The sequence below is a fragment of the Coregonus lavaretus genome (assembly GCF_964263955.1).
Source record: "Coregonus lavaretus genome assembly, chromosome: 5".
NCBI classification, from domain to species: domain Eukaryota; kingdom Metazoa; phylum Chordata; class Actinopteri; order Salmoniformes; family Salmonidae; genus Coregonus; species Coregonus lavaretus.
Genome location: NC_139992.1, coordinates 18,394,011 through 18,421,293, shown reverse-complemented (window position 1 = coordinate 18,421,293; position 27,283 = coordinate 18,394,011). Strand labels below are relative to the sequence as shown.

The 27,283-nt window shown below is 41.2% G+C and overlaps 2 protein-coding genes across 2 annotated transcripts in view; both read left to right on the top strand.

Moving 5' to 3' along the window:
• Window positions 1-3,964: 3,964 nt before the first annotated feature.
• LOC311129951 (neurogenic differentiation factor 1-like) lies at window positions 3,965-5,032 on the top strand (the record flags this gene model as incomplete). The annotated part of the gene is made up of 1 exon (XM_084162519.1): window positions 3,965-5,032. One exon carries the CDS (start codon window positions 3,965-3,967, stop codon window positions 5,030-5,032), a length of 1,068 nt encoding a protein of 355 aa, XP_084018645.1.
• Window positions 5,033-11,165: 6,133 nt separating this feature from the next.
• Window positions 11,166-27,283, top strand: part of cerkl (CERK like autophagy regulator) — a gene marked incomplete at its 5' end in the record, with an annotated part of 44,335 nt that continues 28,217 nt past the window's right edge. The window contains 3 exons of the mRNA XM_084161047.1: window positions 11,166-11,508; window positions 23,908-24,141; window positions 24,790-24,850. Coding sequence (XP_084017173.1) covers window positions 11,166-11,508; window positions 23,908-24,141; window positions 24,790-24,850 — 638 coding nt within the window. The remainder of the gene's footprint in view (window positions 11,509-23,907; window positions 24,142-24,789; window positions 24,851-27,283) is intronic.

Below are 27,283 nucleotides of genomic sequence, written 5' to 3'. Positions count from 1 at the left end.
CCTAAATTCGCCATGGATGGAAATAGGGATTTGGACTTAATTCTCTGTACTGGACAATGATTTCACTGGACAGAGGTTGCTCTCTGGTTTTGTGATGAAACAAAGGTGTGGTTGAATTTATTCTGCCACTGTGTCTTCTTATTGTCTCGGCCTTTAGGCCTATATCACAGTCGCAAGGCATATGAACTAACAGGTCATAGAGCAAACAACTCAATTATCACAACACATAGGTTATAAAATGGCTTTTATGTCTGGCTTCCCCAGTGATTTTACCCACGCACCGTTACTGCAACAATGTCATACTCTTTTGAACCAGACAGCATCAGAAAGATGGCCTACGCATACAGAGACAGAGGGGCGTTGTTTCGCTCGCTCTGATGCTTTCCCGGTGCGATACAGTACATTCAGCCTCTTGTGAATTGAAGGAAAATTATGAACACAGAGAGACGAAATACCTATTATTTGATGTTTTTTCTTTTTTTCTTGGTAAATTTTTTGGGGAAGCCTGGCTTCCCTTGGCAACCATGAATACACGCTATTAGCATATTTTCCATTTGCAAGTTAAAATTTTTGTGATGGTTCATCATTTAGGCAAAATGGTTTTACTTTAGGCCTTTTGTTTGGCATAAAGAAGGGACTTATTTTAGCAATTATCCATAAGCATGCCTTGGCTACTGTAGGCTATATATATATACTGAACAAAAATATAAACGCAACATGCAACAATTTCAACCATTTTACTAAGTAACAGTTCATATAAGGAAATCAGTCAATTGAAATAAATAAATTAGGCCCTAATCTATGGATTTTACAAGACTGGGCAGGGGCGCAGAAATGGGTGGGCCTGGGAGGGCATAGGCCCAGCCATTCAGAATACGTTTTTCCCCACAAAATGGCTTTATTACAGACATAAGTACTCGTCAGTTTCATCAGCTGTCTGGGTGGCTGGTCTCAGATGATCCAGCAGGTGAAGAAGGCGAATGTGGAGATAATAATAATAATAATAATAATAATAATAATAATAATAATAATAATAATAATAATAGGATCCTGGGCTGGCGTGGTTACACGTGGTCTGTAGTTGTGAGGCCGGAAGAGACGTACTGCCAAATTTTCTAAAATGAGGTCGAAGGTGGCTTATGGTAGAGAAATGAACATCCAATTCTCTGGCAACAGCTCTGGTGGACATTCCTGCAGTTAGCATGCCAATTGCACACTCCCTCAAATCTTGAGACATCTGTGGCATTGTACTGTGTGACAAAACTTCACATTTTAGAGTGGCCTTTTATTGTCTCCAGCACAAGGTGCACCTGTGTAATGATCATTCTGTTTAATCAGCTTTTTGATAAGCCACACCTGTCAGGTGGATGGTTTATCTTGGCAAAGGTGAAATGCTCACTAATAGGGTTGTAAACAAATTTGTTCGCAAAATTGGAGAGAAATAAGCTTTTTGTGCGTATGGAACATTTCTGGTATCTTTTATTTCAGCTCATGAAACATGGGACCAACACTTTACATATTGTGTTTATATTTTTGTTCAGTATAAATAGGTTTCTTTAAAGGGACTTATAAATGAATGATATGTACCCATTGATTCTTGAAGAATATAACTTATAAATGCTTCATAAGCTTAGTTAAACTGTCCTACAGCATCAGAACCCAAAATATAAGCTTGTTTTGCTCCAATGTTTGTAAACAAAGTAAATGTAAACAAATAATGTACAGCCTAAAAACATGGTTAAAACTTTAATTTTGATACCATGGATGGTCAGTCCCTTCATCCATAGTTCTGTCTATGAATTTGAGAGTGGTACATTTCTGCAGCCCCATCCCTCAGCTTTTTACCGAAACAAGGGCAGGTAGAAGCTTTGTTATTGTTTCTGCTGCTGATTGCTGCTTTAAAGATATTGATAATTCATCCCTAACAATGTGCTTATGGTTGCATTTCCATGTGACCAAATGCAAGTAACCAATCATTCTATTCTCAAGATATGGTCGTTTTTAGACTATAAAGTTACTCATTTTGTGAATGACCAGACAGTCCATATGGTTTTAGTTTGGGTAGCAGATGATGTCATTTTCATTGTATGGACACATTTTATAGTCCCGCTCTATAACTATCCTGCTTAAATATTCATGATTTGTCTCGTGCTTCAGTTCTGTCTTGATTGTTTGTTGTTACTCCCACTTGTTACGCTGTCTTTCTGTCCAACGGCCAACACGTCGATTTTTTGTGGCATTATATTGAACAGAAGACAGCAGATTTTGGACGTTGGATCAGGGTAGTGAGCTGTGAAACAGACTTTTGTTAGTGCGCGTGCGACTCGCGTGCCGACCAGCAGATTGAAAAGAGGGGGAGACTCCAGGCTCATTACTTCAGCAGCTCAGTCCAGACATTACAACCACTGTTGCCAATCAACATCACGCACTGCTAGAGATGGGGGACAATAACACTTCAACTATTGCAGATAAACACTGATGCAGGCAGCACTGAGCAAAACAAAAAAAAGTAATGCAGTTGTAATTACAATGTTGCATAGCATATACTTTTATTAGGTCTTCTCCATGGATAGCCTACTTTTATTAGAAAAAATGTCTCACACATTATCATTTGCTGAAAAATATATGAAGGGCCAGTATGGGGCCTTTATGGCCAGCAAGGGCCTTATTTTTGCCTTGGTGTCTTGGCGTGTTTATTGGGCAATGTAAGGTGTGTTCAATATCCCCAAAGTATTCTAATGTGCAAAGCTACAGTATTCTATCATGAGATTTATGATTAATAACATCATAATCAAAACATTTGAAAGAGGACACACGTGGGGAATGGGTTGGGATTGAGTATTAGTAGTGATTGAATATGTCCTATGCTCGAAAGGGTTAATCCATCCTGCGGGTCCACACAGATCCACGGAGTCCCTAACTGGCGACAGATGGCCACTTTCTTTTGGCCACAAAGGAGTGGAATACAGACCGCTGGCGAATACAAATGGGACCATGTCACGTGATGCTTGGGGCCGTTTTTGCTTGACGTAGATGGACCATATGGCGCGTGCCGAGAGTAAGGCCATGGGTGGGTGGAGCCTGTTCCTGCCAGTCATTGGGTGAAGCGATGGTAATGGTTTAGGGATAGAGCCATAGCGACTTATAGGTTCATCTCTCTCTCTCCCAGTCCCTCGCAGCATCAGCAGCAGCACTTTATAACACGAGCATCTGTCGGCGCAGCCACATTACAGTCCATTCACCGGACCTCACACTTCAGGAGGGGCATGCCAGAGTCATAACAAGATCATTCTGCAAAACATAGGCATGTATTTATCAATCTTATAATGAAATAACTTATTTTTGCAAATGTTTTGGGTGAAAGGAATTGCACGGAGAGTGTATGCTGTGATTTGTCTGTTACATTGCCATAAAGCAGGCTACAGTTATTCAGCAGTTAAAGGTTTTCTGAACAAGCTTGAATTATTAATTGATACAAACCTGCTCAGATGATAGGTGATGTGACCATTTGTCACCTGTTACAAAAAGGAAACAGGGATTCAGATATTCTGATTGAACTCAGCAATGACATTTCAGATGTTTCAACGTACTGGAGATTTAAAAATAAGTAATTGACAATAATTTTGATCAAATTGACTTGTTATGTCAAGCTATTAGGTGATAATTGAATAATTGATGTATTATGCTTCTATGTTTTTGGTTTATCCTGACCACAAATGAATGTTCTACATTTTGTTCTCAAATTCTTATGATATTTATGATATATAATCATCGGTATTGCAAAAGTAATATTGGTTCTGATACAAAAAAATGTTTTGGTTTGACTTAGATTAGTAGCCTAAATGAGTAGCCTAATGCACCTGTTCCAAAACGAACTCTTGCTGAATAGGCTATTAGTCAAGTACCAAATTATGTCCTAAGTGGGTCTGCTCACGGTTGTCTTTTTTATTGACAGATTTCCAATATGACTAAGTCCTACACGGAACAGACCATGATGTCATCAGACCCCCAGGATTCTGCGACCTGGACTGACGAGTGTCAGCGCTCCCAGGACGAACAGGATATGGAGAAGAAAAACGGCGCGCTTGAATCCATGCACGAGGGCCTCAATGATGACGACGAAGATGGGTTAAACAGACTGGATGAGGATGATGATGAGGATGAGGAAGATGAGGAAGAGGAAGGCGACGATCAAAAGCCTAAACGTCGTGGACCAAAAAAGAAGAAAATGACAAAAGCCAGGATGCAGAGATTTAAGATGAGGCGCCACAAGGCGAACGCGCGCGAAAGGAATCGTATGCACGGACTCAACGACGCGCTCGAGAGTTTGCGTAAAGTTGTGCCATGTTACTCCAAAACCCAAAAGCTCTCAAAAATCGAGACTCTGCGACTGGCTAAAAACTACATCTGGGCCCTGTCAGAGATCCTGCGGTCAGGGAAGAGCCCAGACATCATGTCATTTGTCCAGGCCTTGTGTAAGGGCTTGTCTCAGCCCACTACTAACCTAGTGGCAGGCTGTCTCCAGCTCAACCCCAGAACTTTCCTCCCGGAGCAGACACAGGAGATACCATCTCATATGCAACCAGCAAGTGCTTCCTTCGCCGCGCATCCCTACTCCTACCAGACCCCGGGTCTGCCAAGCCCTCCATATGGTACAATGGACAGCTCCCACGTATTCCACGTCAAGCCCCATTCATACGGAAGCGCGCTGGAGCCATTCTTTGAGACCGCGCTGCCGCTTACAGACTGCGCTAGTCCATCATTCGACGGACCCTTAAGCCCACCACTGAGTGTCAACGGGAACTTTTCCTTCAAACACGAGCCTTCGTCAGAGTTCGAAAAGAACTACGCCTTTACCATGCACTACCAGGCTGCTGCAGGACTGACAGGTCCACAGGGACACGCGCCCCTTTACGCGAGCTCTACGCAGCGGTGTGAGATACCGATGGAAAACATTATGTCGTACGAAGGACACACTCATCACGAGAGAGTCATGAATGCTCAGCTTAACGCTATATTTCATGAATCGTGAATACATTGAACGTGCATCAAAGACTGATAAGCGTGCGTCATGATATGGTATCCTCTGGCCACTGATGCAAAAGAGCAATTATAATCCGCTTGTATGTATTTATTGTTGTTACAGCATTTAGAAGTGTGGATGCATATGCATATTCTTTTTCACCTTATGTATTCTATTCTATATCACTTCTACATTATGGTACAGCTCACACTGTGGAAATAGTGGTGACCATACTGAGAACGTGTTGATTATCCATGTTACAAAATCACAAGCAATAATTTGGAAAACTATGCAATTTATAAACGAATACTTGGGCCAATAAAAAACATAATAATACATATTTCTATATTTTTCAACCTGCATTTTACAACTGATCTATCTATCCTATCCTGAATTATTTTGTTGTGATTCTGCAAATTTTTATTTTTTATAAAGTCTATGTCCTATTTCATTTCACGTAACTCCGTGTTATGTTCTATAAAATAGTTATGTCATGTTTATATGATACAACCGTTTTATGAAAGATCGTTATCTATACAGAGGCAAGTGCTTATACTCTGTTGCCTTAGCGATTATATACTGCAATTCATGCAACATTGCACAATGTTGAACATTTATTTTCCCGAAAAACATAGCCTATCTAGGCTACTTAAAAATCAGGAATGCTATATCGCTGAATAGGTGGACAATACATAGGGGCTACTTACTTGCAAAGTAGCCTAAATACTTTGATTGTGTATGAAACGCTTAACTATCACCTGGAAATACTCCTTTTATAAAACGAAGTACTTATTATTTCATATAAAAAATGTACATTGACCGTGCGCCATACTCCATGCGAAATCATCTGCAGCGCATTTTGGAACAAACCAGGCACCATCTCATTGTGCCATTGCATGCATGTGCAAATCAGAGAAGAAGAGCCATTTGCAGCATTTGATGCTCAAATTCAATGCGTGCTGTATATTGTTTGTAAACATTTTACAATGTAGGATGGTGTTAGGGCCCATTAGAGGACTGGGTGCCATTTAATTACTCATAATATGTTCGTTATTTAGCATATATTTTATTTTGAAGGTTTAAAGGTTTAACTCTCCCCCATTGTGATTCAAGTGTACATAATTGCTTTGTGATAAATGTATAATGTATATCTCATGAGGAGCACTCAATTATTTATATAATAAAGTGAATGAGTAGCCTACAATTTCTATCATTATTGTCTGTTAACCTACCAACATCTCTATTATAGGTTAATAATCCAATTGTAACAAGTATTAAACGAGAAAAAAATAACATCTAAAGTAAATGTACAACTTGAACTGTCAAACCACATGTTTTTAAGGCAAAACTAAGTAAGATTTTGCAATGGTTTAAAGTCCCTCAGCCTGCATGGTTGCAAAATAACCTTGACTTCTATTGGGATAGTCCTTTTGGTGTGGCAAATCATCCGAGACAATCTCGATTATTGTTTTTCATGCATCACTATTAACCACAATGGATGGTGAACATTTATTTGCCCATGTGGAAACTATATTATTATCTTCTACAATATTGTCCTTTAAGATTGTTTGCTTAAAATCTTAATAGATTAGTAAAATTACAAAGCAGCTTAATATGAGTGAAAATGAGCGTGCACTCCCCTCTATAAAATGTAGGCAGGCCTAAAGGCTGAAGGACAAAATGAGCGTGCACTCCCCTCTATAAAATGTAGGCAGGCCTAAAGGCTGAAGGACAAAATGAGCGTGCACTCCCCTCTATAAAATGTAGGCAGGCCTAAAGGCTGAAGGACAAAATGAGCGTGCACTCCCCTCTATAAAATGTAGGCAGGCCTAAAGGCTGAAGGACAAAATGAGCGTTTTTCCTGCCATGCCACGGGTAGCTGCAGTCAGTCAAGGGGAATTTACATGCCACCATGGCTAAGTCCCAAATGCCACCATGGCTAAGTCCCAAATGCCACCATGGCTAAGTCCCAAATGCCACCCTACTACTTTGGACTAGAGCACCATGAGTCCTGGTCAAAAGTAGTACACGATATAAGTACCATTTGGGACTCACATCATCTTGTATGCAAACCGAGCGAGGCAGAGATGTTACTTCTGCAGGGGAGGTTTTTAATTTATGAAAATGATCTTGTCCATGCATAAACACTTACTGGCTGCATATATAACCCAACACTTCTATCATAAGGGAAAACCCCAGCCAGCGAGCTAGTCAGCCAACATCAATATGGTAGGCATATTCTGCATGGTGCTATATATTCCCTGTTGAAGTTGAATGAATACCAATTAGTGATCTATTGTATCTGGCCTTCCTCAATAATATACCAGCACCACCGTTCAATTGGCATGGGTAAACCAGTGGACTAATTTAATGACTAAATCTTAGATGAAAGTAAACCCTCACTGCATGCCCAACAAATTACAGAAATATGCAATCCTGAAATCTGTATCCCATAGCCTCTTTCAACGGGTCTCCAAAATACTTATTTATAATTTCATACATGCACACAGTTTTGTTATTTTGAGAGCTTTACCCTGGCCCAATCAAATCACAGGGAACTTGCATCCCTCAGTGTCATCTGAAACGTTATAAATGGATGTGCAGGGTTCCTGTGTTAAATCAGGAACTGTCCATGGTGCTGGGAAGGATATTGTTGCCTCAGCTGCCCTGTCTAGGCCTATACCTTTATTGCTCAGTATATAACAGCATATTCCATTGAATGTAAGAACTATATAAAGGCCACGGTTCTATATTAAGTCATAAACCCTGATAATAAAATAGAGGTAAACGCAATGTCATAATAGACCTCAGGATAGGCTCAAAAATATAAACCATAGCCTAGCTGTGCATAACTTAAACTTTACGCATACACAATTTGGATACGGATATAGCCTATTGAAAGACCAGGTTTATAATTACATTTACACTTTAACCATATAATATAGTTGATAGAAAGTCATGGTCACTAATAACTGTAGGTTACACCATGCATAATCATTATACTACACTCTGAAAGATGCTGTGTTGTTTGGTTGACCCAACTGCTGGGTTGCAGGCGTTGGATCACTTAGTTGGGTTGTTTTCTTTTAAAAGAGCAAAGTTGGATTGTTAATGCTGGGTTATTTGGTGCTGGGTTATTGAAATATGACCCAGCTGATCAGATCAGAAGACTGGAGGCATAGTTAAGTAGGGGCATGGCTTTCAGATAGTTCATTTTAGCCGTCCATGTTCATCTGTTCTGTTGTATAGTTATCATATGTTAAGGTTGAACATTTTACATTTTTGTAGCTTCAATGAGGCTTACAGAAGTGTATGAGTTCCCTAAAGCCTGCAAATCCCATTGTTGGGATAGACACTACTTTATTATAATATGTAATAAATAATCTTAATATTCTAGAAGAATGTGTAAAATGCAAAAACAATTAAGGTTAACTTAACATGATGAACAGGAATGGCATTTACTCTGGCAGGTAACCAATAAGAGCTATCTGAATGCCACGCCCCTAATAAGACACGCCTCCTGGAAATAACCTAAGGATTACATTTAAAAAACTCCCAGCTGCTAGGTCAACCCAGCATGAGAGTAAAAAATATCCAACTAATGGTTAAATTAACCCATGTTTGGGTAATCCCAACAACCCAACATGTTGGGTTATTCACGCAACCCAACTGGCTGGGTCAAAATAATCCAGTGTGTGTTCTGTCCAATATTTACCCAGCACTGGGTTACCAAAAAACCCAAACTGGGTTGTTTTTAATCCAGCATTTTTAAGAGTGTAACATACTTCAATATAGAAAAATAAAATTATTTTTATTTTGAACTTTTATTATGTTCAGTTTAATGTTTTACAGTGAACTATCCCTAATAGACTCCATGATAATACATTTTTGCTTACAATTTTAATAAAGGCTACAACAGTCAACCTTGTGTCAAACAAAACTACACAACAAAAATCTAAACGCAACATGCAGCAATTTCTAAGATTTTACTGAATTACAGTTCTTATAAGGAAATCAGGCAATTTAAATAAATAAATTAGGCCTTAATCTTTGGATTTTACATGACTGGGAATACAGCCCCATTCTCATCGATGGAGCTGTAGTGGAACAGGTTGAGAGCTTCAAGTTCCTTGGTGTCCACATCACCAACAAACTATCATGGTCCAAACACACCAAGACAGTCGTGAAGAGGGCACGACAAAGCCTATTCTCCCTCAGGAGACTGAAAATATTTGGCATGGGTCCTCAGATCCTCAAAAAGTTATACAGCTGCACCATCGAGAGCATCCTGACTGGTTGCATCACCCCCTGGTATGGCAACTGCTCGGCCTCCGACCGCAAGGCACTATAGAGGGTAGTGGGTACGGCCCAGTACATCACTGGGGCCAAGCTTCCTGCCATCAAGGACCTCTATACCAGGCGGTGTCAGAGGAAGGCCCTAAAAATTCTCTAAAACGACGTTGGAGGCGGCTTATGGTAGAGAAATGAACATTTAATTATCTGGCAACAGCTCTGGTGGACATTCCTGCAGTCAGCATGCCAATCCCTCAAAACTTGAGACATCTGTGGCATTGTGTTGTGGGACAAAGCTGCTCATTTTAGAGTGGCCTTTTATTGTCCCTAGCACAAGGTGCACCCGTGTAATGATCATGCTGTTTAATCAGCTTCTTGATATGCCACACCTGTCAGGTGGATGGACTTTCTTGGCAAAGGAGAAATGCTCACTAACAGGGATGTAAACACATTTGAGCACAACATTAGATAAATAATATTTTTGTGCATATTAACATTTCTGGGATATTTTATTTCAGCTCATGAAACATGGGACCAACACTTTACATTTTGCGTTTATATTTTTGTTCAGTACCTACAGTGAGGGAAAAAAGTATTTGATCCCCTGCAGATTTTGTACGTTTGCCCACTGACAAAGAAATGGTCAGTCTATAATTTTAATGGTAGGTTTATTTGAACAGTGAGAGACAGAATAACAACAAAAAAATCCAGAAAAACGCATGTCAAAAATGTTATAAATTGATTTGCATTTTAATGAGGGAAATAAGTATTAGACCCCCTCTCAATCAGAAATATTTCTGGCTCCGAGGTGTCATTTATACAGGTAATGAGCTGAGATTAGGAGCACACTCTTAAAGGGAGTGTTTTTCTGCTAAGGGGACAGGACAACTTCACCGCATCAAAGGGACGATGGACGGGGCCATGTACCGTCAAATCTTGGGTGAGAACCTCCTTCCCTCAGCCAGGGCATTGAAAATGGGTTGTGGATGGGTCTTCCAGCATGACAATGACCCAAAACACACGGCCAAGGCAACAAAGAAGTGGCTCAAGAAGCAGCACATTAAGGTCCTGGAGTGGCCTAGCCAGTCTCCAGACCTTAATTCCATAGAAAATCTGTGGAGGGAGCTGAAGGTTTGAGTTGCCAAACGTCAGTCTCGAAACCTTAATGACTTGGAGAAGATCTGCAAAGAGGAGTGGAACAAAATTCCTCCTGAGATGTGTGCAAACCTGGTGGCCAACTACAAGAAACGTCTGACCTCTGTGATTGCCAACAAGGGTTTTGTCACCAAGGACTAAGTCATGTTTTGCAGAGGGGTCAAATACTTATTTCCCTCATTAAAATGCAAATCAATTGATAACATTTTTGACATGTGTTTTTTAGGATTTTTTTTTGTTATTCTGTCTCTCACTGTTCAAATAAACCTACAATTAAAATTATAGACTGATCATGTCTTTGTCAGTGGGCAAACGTACAAAGTCAGCAGGGGATCAAATACTTTTTTCCCTCACTGTATAGGTTCACAGCTTCTTATACTGATGTAAGGCTCTATCCTTAATAAACGTAGTAATTATTTATTATTTGTCAATGTAGCAAAGTAATCTTGGTCTCATATGATATCATCCATAACATGCAAGTGAGCAACTTTAAGAAATAAACTCTGTACATGCAGGCGCATGACCGGGAGGGACCGCCACTCCACGGGGCGCGCGAGGCCGAGGGGGAAGTTTCAACTGGCGGACCTGCCATAATAACCTTACCGTCGCGGGCACGCGCCCATGCAGCAACCCAGTAAATAGCCTACAAGACACCATTCCGAAAATTTGACTTTACTGTTATCGTATTTAAATCATGTTTGAATCCCCTCGAAAATCAAATGCACGGAACGCTTGGTCAGAGAGCCAGGAGGAGTTGAGCGAGGCGGAACCGGTGTCGACCGTGAGTAAAGGAAACCGTGGGAAGAAGAAGAAAAAGAGAAGCCAACCACAACAAACCGAGAAACGCTCGGTCTCAGCTTCCCAGTTTTGCGCGGAGGAGTCGTTTGATAGGGAGGATGAACAGTCAGAGAAACGGTACACCGATTACGACGAGCCGATAGTGAGAGGGATATTTCAAATAGGGAAGAAGAGTCACGACGTCCTTCTGACATCGATGAGGGTTACATGGAGTCCTATTCAGCCAGAGACCCCTACAGGTGAGCTCACTGTGCCAGACTGCTGGAGTGTTGGTTTCTTCTGCCAGTGATGCAGCCGACTGTAGCACTAGCATACAGCGGGGAGTTGTTTCATAAACCATAATATTTTAACATGAAAACACAGGTGTTCATTTTTCACAGCTTTAGTGAAACAGAATGTTAATGCATTCGAGAAATTCTCATGAAGTGACAATGTCAGAATAAACTGGATGGACGTGTTTCATGTAGCTGTAGGTTAGTTACAAGATTAACCCTTGATTCAGTAGCTGACCCGAGAACATTAGCAACATCAATGACAGCCTATCAAGCGCAAGTCATGACGTAGTGCATACCCTACTTGGCTGAGGGGTCAACAATAACGTTTAAAGAAGGCTTATTAAGCTATTGGATGGCTCAGCTCTACAAGTGGTAGAATATAATATAAAATTATGTATTTAGGCCTACAGCAACATACCACAACACAAAGTAGCCTAGTGTTTCTTCCAGCATAATGATATCACTCTCACTTCAAGGTAGAAGACCATTAAGAGAGCCTCATTATCCTACAGCAGGGGCTGGCCATTGACTGTGCTCTTCCATTAATGTCACTGTTGACAAGGAGGGATGAAATTGATTTAGACTGCTCTTTGACATAGCTTGACAACTAAAGAAACAGAAGTTTTCAACAATAAAGTTTTGAATATTGATAGGTAGGCTAAGTGACTACAATAGATTAGCAACAGTTAATAGGCCTAGGCCTACATGAAATGTTGTAAACAAATACTGTATGTGTAGGCCTACTGAAATATACCTTGTTTAATAACAAAGTATATTATACATTTATTGTTTTCATCAATATTGAATTCTCTGAGCTGTTTGCATAGATAAAAAAGAGATAAAAACAGTGAAATAAATGACTAAAAGAGAGAAAGTACCTGTTGCCAGAAAGTCATGTGTAACAGATGTGTTGGTAATAGACTCCGTCTCCGACCAGCCGGCCAGCCGACCGTTCTGAACACCTAAAGCATGGCATCTGGCGCTACTGTGGACAGTTAGCCTGCCCCCAAATGGCACCCATTTCCCTACATTGTCCACTACTTTTGACCAGGGCCCATAGGGCTTCTGTCAAAAGTAGTGCACTGGGTAGAGAATAGGGTACCATTTGGGATGCAGAGTTAGAACATTTCCAAGTAAATGATACTAACACATCGCCATCTGCATGTCCACATTGAAGGATGGATACATGGGACATCGTGATCATCATGGGGTGGTTTAGGAGGCCCCACTTGGCTACATTTTTAACATCCTAAATTTAAATATATTGTTATTTTTTAATGTACAAATATAGATGAACACTTTTATTCCATCACTTTTATTTTATTTTTAAGATTTACAATTTTACTCCAAGTTGAATGATATGGAGATTTACCTCAACACTCTTCATACAAAGATTACTTTTCATACTTTTAATTTTCGCTTTTTTTTTCTTCACTTTTCATTATAATCAATTGAAATTGTATTTGTTTCTCATGTCCAGTCAGACTTCATAAAACTTATCAAAAGCATCCAGAATGGTTGATCATGAGTTGAAAAATGTCCATCAAACATCTGAAACATATTAGAGAGTTTGCAGTAGACATTCATCTCTTTATGTTGATGTTGTTGTTGATGTTGTTTTGTACAGTGTAGATCTCATGCCTCAAATAATCAATTGCCTAGTGAAAGAGAGAGCAGGCTTAATTTAGCTTAAGCTTTAGAGGCAATACTTTTTGGTTATGCGTGATCCAAGCTAATGTTATTAAGGCAGCACTCTCATTACCCAGAAAGCATCAGTCTAATAACCCCCTATGGTCGCTACCAAATTGCCAGAAAAACACAGGCACACGTCTGATTCTCTGGAAGTTCTCGATTTGACGGGTTCTGTCCGGGATAGCAGATCCTAACAGTGGTCTTAATCATCACATGAAATACGACTTATAGTTGCCAAATATCTGACATGCTGAAGTTAACCTAATGTTCAAAGATATACAATGTTATGGAGTTTTTGATTGACAGAAAATAATGTTATGTTATTATTGATGAATAGGTAATAACAGGTATTAATGAGGTAGGCTACTGTCTATTGAAGTAGATACTGTTCTGAATTAATGCACATATTATATAGCGTGGCAAAACATTTAGCAGTAAATATTCTGCTGTTCTATCACGCATGCAATGACGTCCGAGAAGAAAATAACTGCCTTCGATGTTTGCAGTAACTTCTTTGTTGTTGTAATATCCAAAATAGACGTGGCAGTTTCACCATCTTTAATAGACAAGTATCACCCCATTTCTTATACTGCATGCATCAACTCACCACAGACAGATAATATTCACAGTGAATTCTAATTCAATGTAAACCTACTGAAGTGTTGTGTTTTCCCAGAGGCTCTTACAGATGTAGATCTTAATTTGAGCCAGTTTGCTACAGCAGGAAAATAATCCTGCAGCAACAGGAAATGTGAATTATTATGTGGATTATAATTAATGGACATTTTTGGAGGGGTTGAACATATTTTTGTTATTGCAAATCAAGTCTGACATTTTAAGGTGAAAATTATAAACTTTAGAAGCACTGGCTGATGTTATCTGTATGATGTACTGTATGAGTTCACGCCTCCAAATCAAATTGTACTTGTCACATGCTTCGTAAACTACATGTGTAGACTAACAACAATGCAGAGTTAAAGATAAAATAAAAATAGAAATAGTGACACAATGAATAAATACACAGTGAATAACGAATAACAATAACGAGTAAAAATAACATGGCTATATACACTGAGTGTACAAAATATTAGGGTTAGGGTTAAACATTAGCAACACCTTCCTAATATTGAGTTGCACCCCCTTTTGCCCTCAGAACAGCCTTAATTCGTCGGGACATGGACTCTACAAGGTGTCGAAAGCGTTCCACAGGGATGCTAGCCCATGTTGACTCCAATGCTTCCCACAGTTGTGTCAAGTTGGCTGGATGTCCTTTGGGTGGTGGACCATTCTTGATACAAACGGGAAGCTGTTGAGCGTGAAAAACCCAGCAGCGTTGCAGTTCTTGACACAAACCGGTGCGCCTGGCACCTACTACCATACCCGTTCAAAGGCACTTAAATATTTATTCTTGCCCCTTCACCCTCTGAATGGCAAACATACACAATCCATGTCCCAATTGTCTTAATATTAAAAAAATCCTTCTTTAACCTGTCTCCTCCCCTTCATCTACACTGATTGAAGTGGATTTAACTAGTGACATCAATAAGGGATCATAGCTTTCACCTGTATTCACCAGGTCAGTCTATGTCATGGAAAGAGCAGGTGTTCCTAATGTTTTGTACACTTAGTGTACATAGCTATATGTATATGCATGTAGCCGAACGGTTAGAGCGTTGGGCCAGTAACTGAAAGGTTGCTGGTTCGAATACCTGAGCTGACAAGGTGAATAATTTGTTGATGGGCCCTTGAGCAAGGTACTTAACCCTAATTTGCTCCAGGGGCGCCGTACTACTATGGCAGACCCCCCTTACTGCACCTATCTGGTGTATGTGACAATAAAACCTATTTTTTAATAGTACCAGCACCGAGTCGATGTGCAGGGGTACGAGTTAATTGAGGTAGCTATGTACATAATGGTAGGGGTAAAGTGACAAGGCAACAAGATAGATAATAGACAGTGGCAGCAGCGTACAGGACAGTCAAAGAGGACAGTAAAGGTTGTATTATGTTTAGGCTGCTGTATGTTACAAAGCCCTGGTTACAGCAGAGACTAAATAGCATGTAAAAGATGACACTTCATTTCTCAAATGCCTCTTATTACATGATAGGCACCTGAGGAAACAAGATCGACTCACAATTTCAAAAACAAAATCACAATTTAGATTGACACACATAGCATTTGATTTCTAAATGCAATTTTATTTTATACGATGTAATACATTTTTATTTCACTCTGGCCTAGATAACTTTTGATCAGCATCAGTTCCTAAGAGAGGGATATGATTTCTCTGGCCAGTCCACTTGTGGGTAGTCAGATGTATAAATAACCTGTCGTCCCCAAAACTCTGAGACAGTTCTCGGCTCATCAGACCCTCAGTTCCCACTACTGGTCAGCCCGGTCAGCCTAGTCCCAGTTGTCTGAGTTTAATTACCCCACAGAGGTTTTTGGTCCTATTTGGTATTGTCTAAAGAAAGTCACATTTGTCTCTAGAACAGTCCTGTTTGAAAGATGAAAATGTATTATGGATTAGAATCTATGCAGTATTTCTAAACTTGAAAAACAATGAGGAGAATTGGGATTTCAGTTTACTTCCTGAATAAACAACTCCAATCCCTTCTTTTAACACCAATATAACACTATGCAACATGACCATGTGCAGGCTACATGGAGGTTGAAATATGAGCATGTGTAGACTACATACATGTTCTGTGACCAAAGTTGTGGACATCTTCAAAAAGCCTTTGTCTTTCATCTCTAGTTTAGGATTGACAGGGAAACCCAACCCCATGCTGAGGCCCTATAGTTGTGTCTGCTAATGTCTTTGACTCGGGATGTAGATCTGACATACAGTGAGGGAAAAAAGTATTTGATCCCCTGCAGATTTTGTACGTTTGCCCACTGACAAAGAAATGATCAGTCTATAATTTTAATGGTAGGTTTATTTGAACAGTGAGAGACAGAATAACAACAACAAAATCCAGAAAAACGCATGTCAAAAATGTTATAAATTGATTTGCATTTTAATGAGGGAAATAAGTATTAGACCCCCTCTCAATCAGAAAGATTTCTGGCTCCCAGTTGTCTTTTATACAGGTAACGAGCTGAGATTAGGAGCACACTCTTAAAGGGAGTGCTCCTAATCTCAGCTTGTTACCTGTATAAAAGACACCTGTCCACAGAAGCAATCAATCAATCAGATTCCAAACTCTCCACCATGGCCAAGACCAAAGAGCTCTCCAAGGATGTCAGGGACAAGATTGTAGACCTACACAAGGCTGGAATGGGCTACAAGACCATCGCCAAGCAGCTTGGTGAGAAGGTGACAACAGTTGGTGTGATTATTCGCAAATGGAAGAAACACAAAATAACTGTCAATCTCCCTCGGCCTGGGGCTCCATGCAAGATCTCACCTTGTGGAGTTGCGATGATCATTAGAATGGTGAGGAATCAGCCCAGAACTACACGGGAGGATCTTGTCAATGATCTCAAGGCAGCTGGGACCATAGTCACCAAGAAAACAATTGGTAACACACTACGCCATGAAGGACTGAAATCCTGCAGCGCTCGCAAGGTCCCCCTGCTTAAGAAAGCACATATACATGCCCGTCTGAAGTTTGTCAATGAACATCTGTATGATTCAGAGGAGAACTGGGTGAAAGTGTTGTGGTCAGATGAGACCAAAATGGAGCTCTTTGGCATCAACTTAACTCGCCGTGTTTGGAGGAGGAATGCTGCCTATGACCCCAAGAACACCATCCCCACCGTCAAACATGGAGGTGGAAACATTATGCTTTGGGGGTGTTTTTCTGCTAAGGGGACAGGACAACTTCACCGCATCAAAGGGATGATGGACGGGGCCATGTACCGTCAAATCTTGGGTGAGAACCTCCTTCCCTTAGCCAGGGCATTGAAAATGGGTCGTGGATGGGTATTCCAGCATGACAATGACCCAAAACACACGGCCAAGGCAACAAAGGAGTGGCTCAAGAAGAAGCACATTAAGGTCCTGGAGTGGCCTAGCCAGTCTCCAGACCGTAATCCCATAGAAAATCTGTGGAGGGAGCTGAAGGTTCGAGTTGCCAAACGTCAGTCTCGAAACCTTAATGACTTGGAGAAGATCTGCAAAGAGGAGTGGGACAAAATCCCTCCTGAGATGTGTGCAAACCTGGTGGCCAACTACAAGAAACGTCTGACCTCTGTGATTGCCAACAAGGGTTTTGTCACCAAGTACTAAGTCATGTTTTGCAGAGGGGTCAAATACTTATTTCCCTCATTAAAATGCAAATCAATTGATAACATTTTTTACATGCGTTTTTCTGGATTTCTTTGTTGTTATTCTGTCTCTCACTGTTCAAATAAACCTACCATTAAAATTATAGACTGATCATTTCTTTGTCAGTGGGCAAACGTACAAAGTCAGCAGGGGATCAAATACTTTTTTCCCTCACTGTATATGTGCTCCAAGCCACACAGCAGAGGCTATGTCTATCCGTAAATTCAGCCCATATGTTGTGGGTCACGGCTGTATAAGGGCCAGATCAATACAACACGTAGTTACATTTACATTACATTTTAGTCATTTAGCAGACGCTCTTATCCAGAGCGACTTACAGGAGCAATTAGGGTTAAGTGCCTTGCTTAAGGGCATATCGACAGATTTTTCACCTAGTCGGCTCGGGGATTAGAACCAGCGACCTTTCGGTTACTGGCACAACGCTCTTACCCACTAAGCTACCTGCCGCCCATATAACATGGAGCCTCTCCTCTAGTGTCTGACAATATATATATATTATATATCCACTATGTCTCCAGAGATCTTATCTGATAGATAGATAAACCTGTGGGGTCTCTCACTGCTCTAATGGATTTACATTTTAATCCTGAGCACATTTTGGGAATACTCAAACCTTAACAGGTAGTGCTGATAGCAGCCATTCAATTTGTGATATAATTCAGTATAGTCATATTATTGTGATGAAAAGTTGGCTGTCATCATGCCTTAAATCTGAACAAAAAATACAATAAAAAATAATAATGTGACATTGATGGAATTCTTTCGGAGGCTAAAATATTTTAAAAAACAAACATTTTAGTCATTTAGCAGACGCTTTTATCCAGAGCGACTTACAGTTAGTGAGTGCATACATTTTCATACTGGCCCCCGTGGGAATCGAACCCACAACCCTGGCGTTGCAAGCACCATGCTCTACCAACTGAGCTACACGGGGCCCTAATGTGGGCCCGCAAGGCTCCATACAACGGCCTCACTTGTTCCTGATATATGTTAATATTTGTTTTTCCCCAAAAGGAATCTTATCAACTCAATCAAACATTGACAGGCACACTGGTCCATATAAATACTGTAGAATTAGAACGGTTCTGATATATCTTATATCTCTAAACACTTCTCTCCAGGCTGGCTTGTGTCTTTCTCTGTCGAACATGATTCTAATTTGAAACGACGGGTACAGCCCTTCATTTGGGGCACAGTGAGGAGCTCTTGAAAACTTTATTGCTGCCAGATGGAGACAAGCTTCCTCTCAGCACTGCTCCTGCTTGCAGCAGACAGGGGGCAAAGTATATCATGTACTGTAAATAATGTATTGTTAATGTATGGACAAAACGCATCAATTCAAAACCCATTTTCAAGCATGCATTTAATCTGATATCAAGAAATGACTCGGTTTTCAACGGTTTTGGCTATATTACAAAGATGATGGGAATATTCTCAGATATGCCTTTTATTTATCAATCTGTACATTACAGTAGATGTGTAAATAGGAATCTCTGTTGGGTTCTTCTTCATTCAATGTGTTAATGTGTGATCAACAACAACGGCTACATCTGAAACGAGACAGAGCAGTTTAATCTAAGGAGAATAACAACATGTTTTAGAGATAACGATGTCTTAGTTATCGCTAAAACATGTTGTTATTCTCCTCCGATTAAACTGCTCTGTCTCGTTTCAGATGTAGCTGTTGTTGTTTTGTATAGTAGAGTGCTCTGAGTCCCAGATGAGTCTGACGTTTTTGGGTTGTTGTGTTGACAAGTGTCCAAGCATAGCCAGTCTGTGCCAGGTCAGTGTAGCGCTCCTCTTTGCCCCCATGTTGTGTGGGCCATGTGGTTCACAGTGTGGCGCCTAGGATCATATTTTCCACCTGTGCCTTCAGTGGCCTGCCTGCGCGTCCACACACACACACACACACACACACACACACACACACACACACACACACACACACACACACACACACACACACATACACACATACACACATACACACATACACACACACACACACACACATACACATACACACACACACACACACACATACACACACACACACACACACACACACACACACACACACACACACACACACACACACACACACACACACACACACACACACACACACACACACACACACACACACACACACACACACACACACACACACACACACACACACACACACACACACACACACACATACATACACAGTGAAACCCAATATTTACATTTTTATATTGCTGTTTTGAAGCCCCCAGGAAGCAAACAGAGCAGACGACAGTGTCTGTTTGTTCCCTTTGTGCAATTAGACTGTGACACTGTCAGTCCCAAATGGCATCCTATTCCCTATTTAGTGCACTATTTAGAGCCCATTGGGCTCTGGTCAAAAGTAGTTTACTATATAGGGAATAGGGTGCCGTTTGGGATGCATCCACTGTCTATCTGTCCCTCTTGTAATATGGAGGGGTCACACACATTCTGAACCCTCACTGTGGTTACTGTACTCACTGTACCGTTCAGCTAATTAACTTCGACTGTCATAAATTGTGGAGCAAATATGACTAGAAATTAGTCCTCTCAATCTGTCACTTACTCTTCCAACAATCACACATATAGTGTTGACTCGGCTGATGAAACTACAGGATAGTATTTTCTGGCAAATGCAGTCCATCAATGTGTATATACAGGTAAAAGTCAGTAAATTAGAATATTTTGAAAAACTTGATTTATTTCAGTAATTGCATTCAAAAGGTGTAACTTGTACATTATATTTATTCATTGCACACAGACTGATGCATTCAAATGTTTATTTCATTTAATTTTGATGATTTGAAGTGGCAACAAATGAAAATCCAAAATTCCGTGTGTCACAAAATTAGAATATTGTGTAAGGGTTACATTTTGAAGACACCTGGTGCCACAAAATAATCAGCTGATTAACTCAAAACACCTGCAAAGGGCTTTAAATGGTCTCTCAGTCCAGTTCTGAAGCCTACACAAACATGGGGAAGACTTCAGATTTGACAGCTGTCCAAAAGGCGACCATCGACACATTGCACAAGGAGGGAAAGACACAAAAGGTTATTGCAGAAGAGGCTGGCTGTTCTCAGAGCTCTGTGTCCAAACACATTAATAGAGAGGCAAAGGGAAGGAAAAACTGTGGTCAGAAAAAGTGTACAAGCGATAGGGATCACGCGCCCTAGTCAAGATTGTGAAAAAAAACCCATTCAAAAATGTGGGGGAGATTCACAAGGAGTGGACAGCTGCTGGAGTCAGGGCTTCAAGATCCACCACCAAGAGACGCTTGAAAGACATGGGTTTCAACTGCCGCATACCTCGTGTCAAGCCACTGTTGACCAAGAAACAGCGCGAAAAGCGTCTCACCTGGGCTAAGGAAAAAAAGAGCTGGACTGCTGCTGAGTGGTCTAAAGTCATGTTTTCTGACGAAAGCAAATTTTGCATTTCCTTTGGAAATCGAGGTCCCAGAGTCTGGAGGAAGACAGGAGAGGCACAGGATCCACGTTGCCTGAAGTCTAGTGTAAAGTTTCCACCATCAGTGATGGTTTGGGGTGCCATGTCATCTGCTGGTGTCGGTCCACTCTGTTTCCTGAGATCAAGGGTCAACGCAGCCGTCTACCAGCAAGTTTTAGAGCACTTCATGCTTCCTGCTGCTGACCTGCTCTATGGAGATGGAGATTTCAGGTTCCAACAGGACTTGGCGCCTGCACACAGCGCAAAATCTACCCGTGCCTGGTTTACGGACCATGGTATTTCTGTTCTAAATTGGCCAGCCAACTCCCCTGACCTTAGCCCCATAGAAAATCTGTGGGGTATTGTGAAAAGGAAGATGCAGAATGCCAGACCCAACAACGCAGAAGAGTTGAAGGCCACTATCAGAGCAACCTGGGCTCTCATAACACCTGAGCAGTGCCAGAAACTCATCGACTCCATGCCACGCCGCATTAATGCAGTAATTGAGGCAAAAGGAGCTCCAACCAAGTATTGAGTATTGTACATGCTCATATTTTTCATTTTCATACTTTTCAGTTGGCCAACATTTCTAAAAAATCCCTTTTTTGTATTAGCCTTAAGTAATATTCTAATTTTGTGACACACGGAATTTTGGATTTTCATTTGTTGCCACTTCAAATCATCAAAATTAAATGAAATAAACATTTGAATGCATCAGTCTGTGTGCAATGAATAAATATAATGTACAAGTTACACCTTTTGAATGCAATTACTGAAATAAATCAAGTTTTTCAAAATATTCTAATTTACTGACTTTTACCTGTATATATAAAAAAATCAATCAAAGCATTTCTACACACACACACCTGCCTAACACCAATGTCTCAGGTGTTACTGAGTGTACAGCACAGGTTGTAACATAATGACTAGTTGTTGATAGTAGTGAGTAATCCTTTGTAATTTCTGCCCCAAAATCTAGTTTCTAGAGAGAGAGAGATTTTGTTTTTATTTTCAGTAGTGATGCAGCTACTTCTATCACAATCACTTAAAATAGATTAAACCTGAATTTTTTTAAAGCATTTAAAAATATTCCCATCCTCTATAGTCTAGAACAGTACATGACATATTATTGAATTGTAATTTAATGCCATGACTTTGAATTGATGAAGGATGATCAGTTAAGGACTATGTTTGCGTCCCATACAAACCAAATCCACCCTTAACTCTTCCTAATTAGTTTCACAGATTTCAGATTCAGACAGGACAGGGCGCCAGCACCAGCTTACTGTAATGTTGGAGGGGAGGGGGGGTAGTTTTTGGTCCTAACCCTCCCGCTCCCCCCTTTCCCAAAACTATTCACCTACCCCTCTACCCCACTTCTCTCAGTGTCTTTTCCCCCTGTAAGTATATCACTGTTGTTAACACAGCCATGTTTGTTATTGGTCCCTGTCTACAGCCAGCTCTCTCTGTCAGTCGGGGGAGATTATCTTTATTCCTTCTAATTAAATTGACTTGGTTCTTTCTACAGCCGCCAACAATAGAGCGAGACGGAGAAGTTAGATAAACAGAATGATATTGAGGAGTTAGAGGAGGAGAAGAAGCCTGAGCATAGCAGACCTGGGTTAAAATAGGCTACCATATGAAATCATTTCAACAAGTACTTTATACACTGAGTGTACAAAACATTAAAAACACCTTCCTAATATTGAGTTGCACCCCCCTCTTTTGCCCTCAGAACAGCCTCAATTCGTCGGGACATGGACTCTACAAGGTGTTGAAAGGTTTTCCACAGCGATGCTAGCCCATGTTGACTCCAATGCTTCTCACAGTTGTGTCAAGTTGGCTGGATGTCCTTTGGGTGATGGACCATTCTTGATACACACGGGAAGCTGTTGAGCGTGAAAAACCCAGCAGTGTTCAGTTCTTGACACAAACCGGTGCGCCTGGCACCTACAACCATACCCCGTTCAAAGGCACTTTAATATTTTGTCTTGCCCATTTACCCTCTGAATGGCACACATACACAATCTATGTCTCAATTGTCTCAAGGCTTAAAAATCCTTCTTTAACCTGTCTCCTCCCCTTCATCTACACTGATTGAAGTGGATTTAAGAAGTGACATCAATAAGGGATCATAGCTTTCACCTGGTCAGTCTATGTCATGGAAAGAGCAGGTGTTCTTAATGTTTTGTACACATTGTATGTGCTTTCATTGAACTTGCCTGGCGTAATAGAGCCAATAGAATAGTCCCACAACTGCAAACCCTGCCCATCTGGCACTTCAGGCAGGCTAGAGCAAATGGTCATGGTATTTGAAAGATTTCAAATAGTATTCGAACCCAAGTCTGGAAGAAGCCTGAACACCAGGAACAGATTGTGGCTGCCGGGGTGTCCCGCTCTTCCCTGCTCTGTTCAGTAATGTGAGTGGATAGATGGTAGTTCATGTTCTGAAACACTGTCTGAGGAGCAGGCTAGGGCCAGGGCTAGGGATTTTCCTAATGAAGAAAGGGTTTCACATGAGGGGAGACGGACTCATTTAGAGAAGAGAGGGAATCAGTCAGGACAGGTCAGCCTTCTTGGACAAAGATCTCAGAGCTGTTAAATTGCAGTTGTGTCTGATTGTCCTCAGCAGGAGCGCCACAGAGAATTTGACACTAAAGAGTCCTGTGATGTCACGCTCTCTGTCAACATATTAGGAGAAGAACTTAAACACTTAACTTTTAAACCTCTGGATAAGAGCTTCTGCTAAAATGTAAATGTAAACCTATTATCTCTCAGAACTAGGCAAAGTTCAATCGGAGACTGAGGCGTAAAGAGTACATGGAGCTGAAGGATGTTTGTTCCTTAACTTTTATATACGCTGCCTGTAGCGTATAATATAATCTGTCTCTCTGTGTTCCAGGTCAGTCGGAAACTCTGAGGAGGACAGAGTATGTGGAGCTGAAGGATGTGTTTGGGGTGAAGGTAAAGAGACGTCGTTCTGCGGGCCAGGAGACAGGGGGCACTCTCCTGGGCATCACTCTGTTTCAGTGTAAGAAGAAGGGACCCAAGCTGAAGGACCATGCCATTCACTTCAACAACATGAGCGTGGACCACTGTGAGATCTGGTTCAAAAAAATTAAAGAGATACTCAGTGGTAAGTGTCAGTGTCCTTCACAAAAAAAGACTTTAAACACATAGGACTGGTTTCTCTGACAGAGATTAAGCCTAGTTCTAGACTCAATGGTGATTCTGCTTTTTAGTCTAAGGCTTAATCTGGGTCTGGTAAGCCCTACAGTATTTGGTATGACTGAGTAAAAAAGAAAGAAAAGAGAACATAATATAATGTCATAAAATATAATGTCATAAAACTTAGTGACATATTACCAGACGGGATAAGCTCCCATGTGTTCCCAGCATAGAGATTACATGCTCAGGTTAACACAACACCTCCCAACAATTGCTCACTTTATATCATACTAACAAACAAGAGGATTGGAAAGGGTTCTTAAGATATTGTTGACGAAACCTCTTGTCATTTATGAGATACTTCTTCTAAAAAGGATGGAACCATTCCAACAGCAGTTAGTAGTTACAGTGGCACCAGAACGAGCATTATATCTAAATATTAGTTAAATATAAGGCTTAGAGTGGCACCCCCACCACCACCCCTATGTGGTTATTGGCTCTGTGAGTGTCTCCAGGAAGAGACCCCCCATGATGGGGACACCTGTCTCTGAGGGCCATGCTGGGCTGCCCTGGTCCTGACAGCCTGTCTCCCTGTCTCCCCCCGTCAGCTCCGTAGAACGACAGATAATTACTAACTACAGGGTGGCCACCATCAACCTGTTCTTCAGGCCCTTGTGGTCAACACCTCCTCATCCCTCATTCCACCCTCCCTCCTCCTCTCTCCTACCCTCCTCCTCCTCATCCACTACTCCTCCTACCGCCTCATCTCCTCTTCTCCCACCCTCCCTCCTCCTCCTCCTCTCCCACCCTCCTCCTCTCTCCTACCCTCCTCCTCCTCATCCACTACTCCTCCTACCGCCTCATCTCCTCCTCTCCCACCCTCCCTCCTCCTCCTCCTCTCCCACCCTCCTCCTCTCTCCTACCCTCCTCCTCCTCATCCACTACTCCTCCTACCGCCTCATCTCCTCCTCTCCCACCCTACTCCTCCTCTCTCCCACCCTACTCCTCCTCTATCCCTCCCTCCTCCTCCTCTCCCATCCTCCTCATCCTCTTCCTCCTCTCCAGGCAATGGCATGGCCATCACACAAAAAAGTGGCCATATCCAACTCCTCTCAATGAATCTACTACATGCTGCCTCCTCAGACATAATATCCTTGACAATCTAATATCCACCCCAGACATTTAGCCTAATAGACAGTGTGTGCATAGAATGTATGTTGGAGTCTGACTCTTTCTGTAAGTGAGAAACCTGGTTTAGAGATAGCCCTACCAGGTGCAGCTTAGACAAGCTAGACAGCCCCAGTTAGTGACACTGTCAGTCTGTGCATAATGCTGTGTTAACACAGTTCAGTAATCCCTGTAATGTTCGTAGCTAACAGCAGCAGTCAGCTAATACAACGTGATGATGTAACACCAATACTCAGTAGGTGCATTAGTCATCTGAGATTAAAGAGGATTTTTGTTCTGTTAGCTCAATCTAGCCGGCATTACACCATCTCTCCTTTCACAGGCCTGTCTGCTTCTCTCTGTGAAGCTCTGTTCCGTCTTCCCTGTTCTGTTCTGTTCCTCAGGCAAACCAAGGATTCGTCCCAAATGGCACCCTATTCCCTATATAGTTCACTACTTTTGACTAGAAGCCCATGGGCCCAGGTCAAATGTAGTGCACTACAGTACGTATGGAAAGGGTTCCATTTGGGATGCAGTACAACTGTGGCACAGCCAACTTTTAAAGCTGTACCTCCCTCAGCCTCAGGAGGATCCGAATCCTTGGCTAAATCCCAAATGGCACCCTATTCCCTACATAGTGAACTACTTTAGACCAAGGTCATGTAGGGAATAGGGTGCCATTTGGGATGCAGACCTTTGGTTTTTGTGTGAGAGGGCTGCGAGAACTTTAACATGAATTGATTTACATAATTAAAACAACATGCCTGGAGGCAGCCTACAGGACACTGAATAGGCTTATAAAAAAAACGATAAAATAAAAATATTCTAGATTGTCTACTATTAAAAACAACAATTTGATATTAGCTGGCATTTTTTGGTTAGGAATATGCAGAATAGATCATCTTATGAAACTAAGCCTGGGCTCGTATTAAAAAAGCGTCATTGTACAGAATCGTTTTCACCATATCTATTTCCAATTTTACTTTTGATGTAAGACAGCGGCAGTGTATTTGCACTACTAAAGTATATATTAAATGATATCAACAAGAGACATTGGTTGTTGGGAGGCAGGTAGCCTAACGGTTAGAGCGTTGGGCCAGTAACCAAAAGGTCGCTGGTTTGAATACCCTAGCCGACAAGGTGTAAAATCTGTTGATTTGCCCATGAGCAAGGCACTTAACCCTAATTTGCTCCAGGGGCACCGTACTACTATGACTGACCCTGTAAAACAACACATTTCACTGCACCTATCCGGTGTATTTGACAATACATATATTTTTATGGTCAAACCCACATCTCATTACACTCAGGTGCTAAGTGAATATGGTACTTAGGTGCTGAGTGAATATGGTACTTAGGTGCTGAGTGAATATTGTTAAACCTGACAAAGATCCACTGTGGCTCGAAACATTGTCGCTATTAAAGAGTGGTATTAGAAGCATAATGCAGAGGCCTTAGCCTTCACCTGGCGCAATGAGGCCTAAGTAAGTACGGAAGTAAATTAGGAGCATAACATACCTTTTTGTCCTTATCAACAAGAGATATATCATCTTATATAAGATTCAGTAATAGCCATCAACTACGTGAATCATTCATATATTCATATAGGCTCTATACAAAGAGTTAAAACATAAAGGGTTAAAAAAAGATCCTCTCCATTCTGTTGTTAAACAACTTAGCTAGGGTGTTTTATGTAGCTCTTACACTACATCTTATCAATAGACTTATTTCAATGCACATATGAATTCAGTTTAGAGGACAATGGCCAGTGGATCAACTGGGATGACCTTTTAGTTGAACTCTGAGCTTTTTCCCTTCTCTCTCTTTTTGTCCTCTCCTCGCTCTCTCTTTTCTTCCTCCTGAGGGCCTTTAGCGGCAACAACAATAAAGTTCAACTTGATGCAGGAGTGTGACCATCCACTTTGACAAGAGCACCAAGGCCA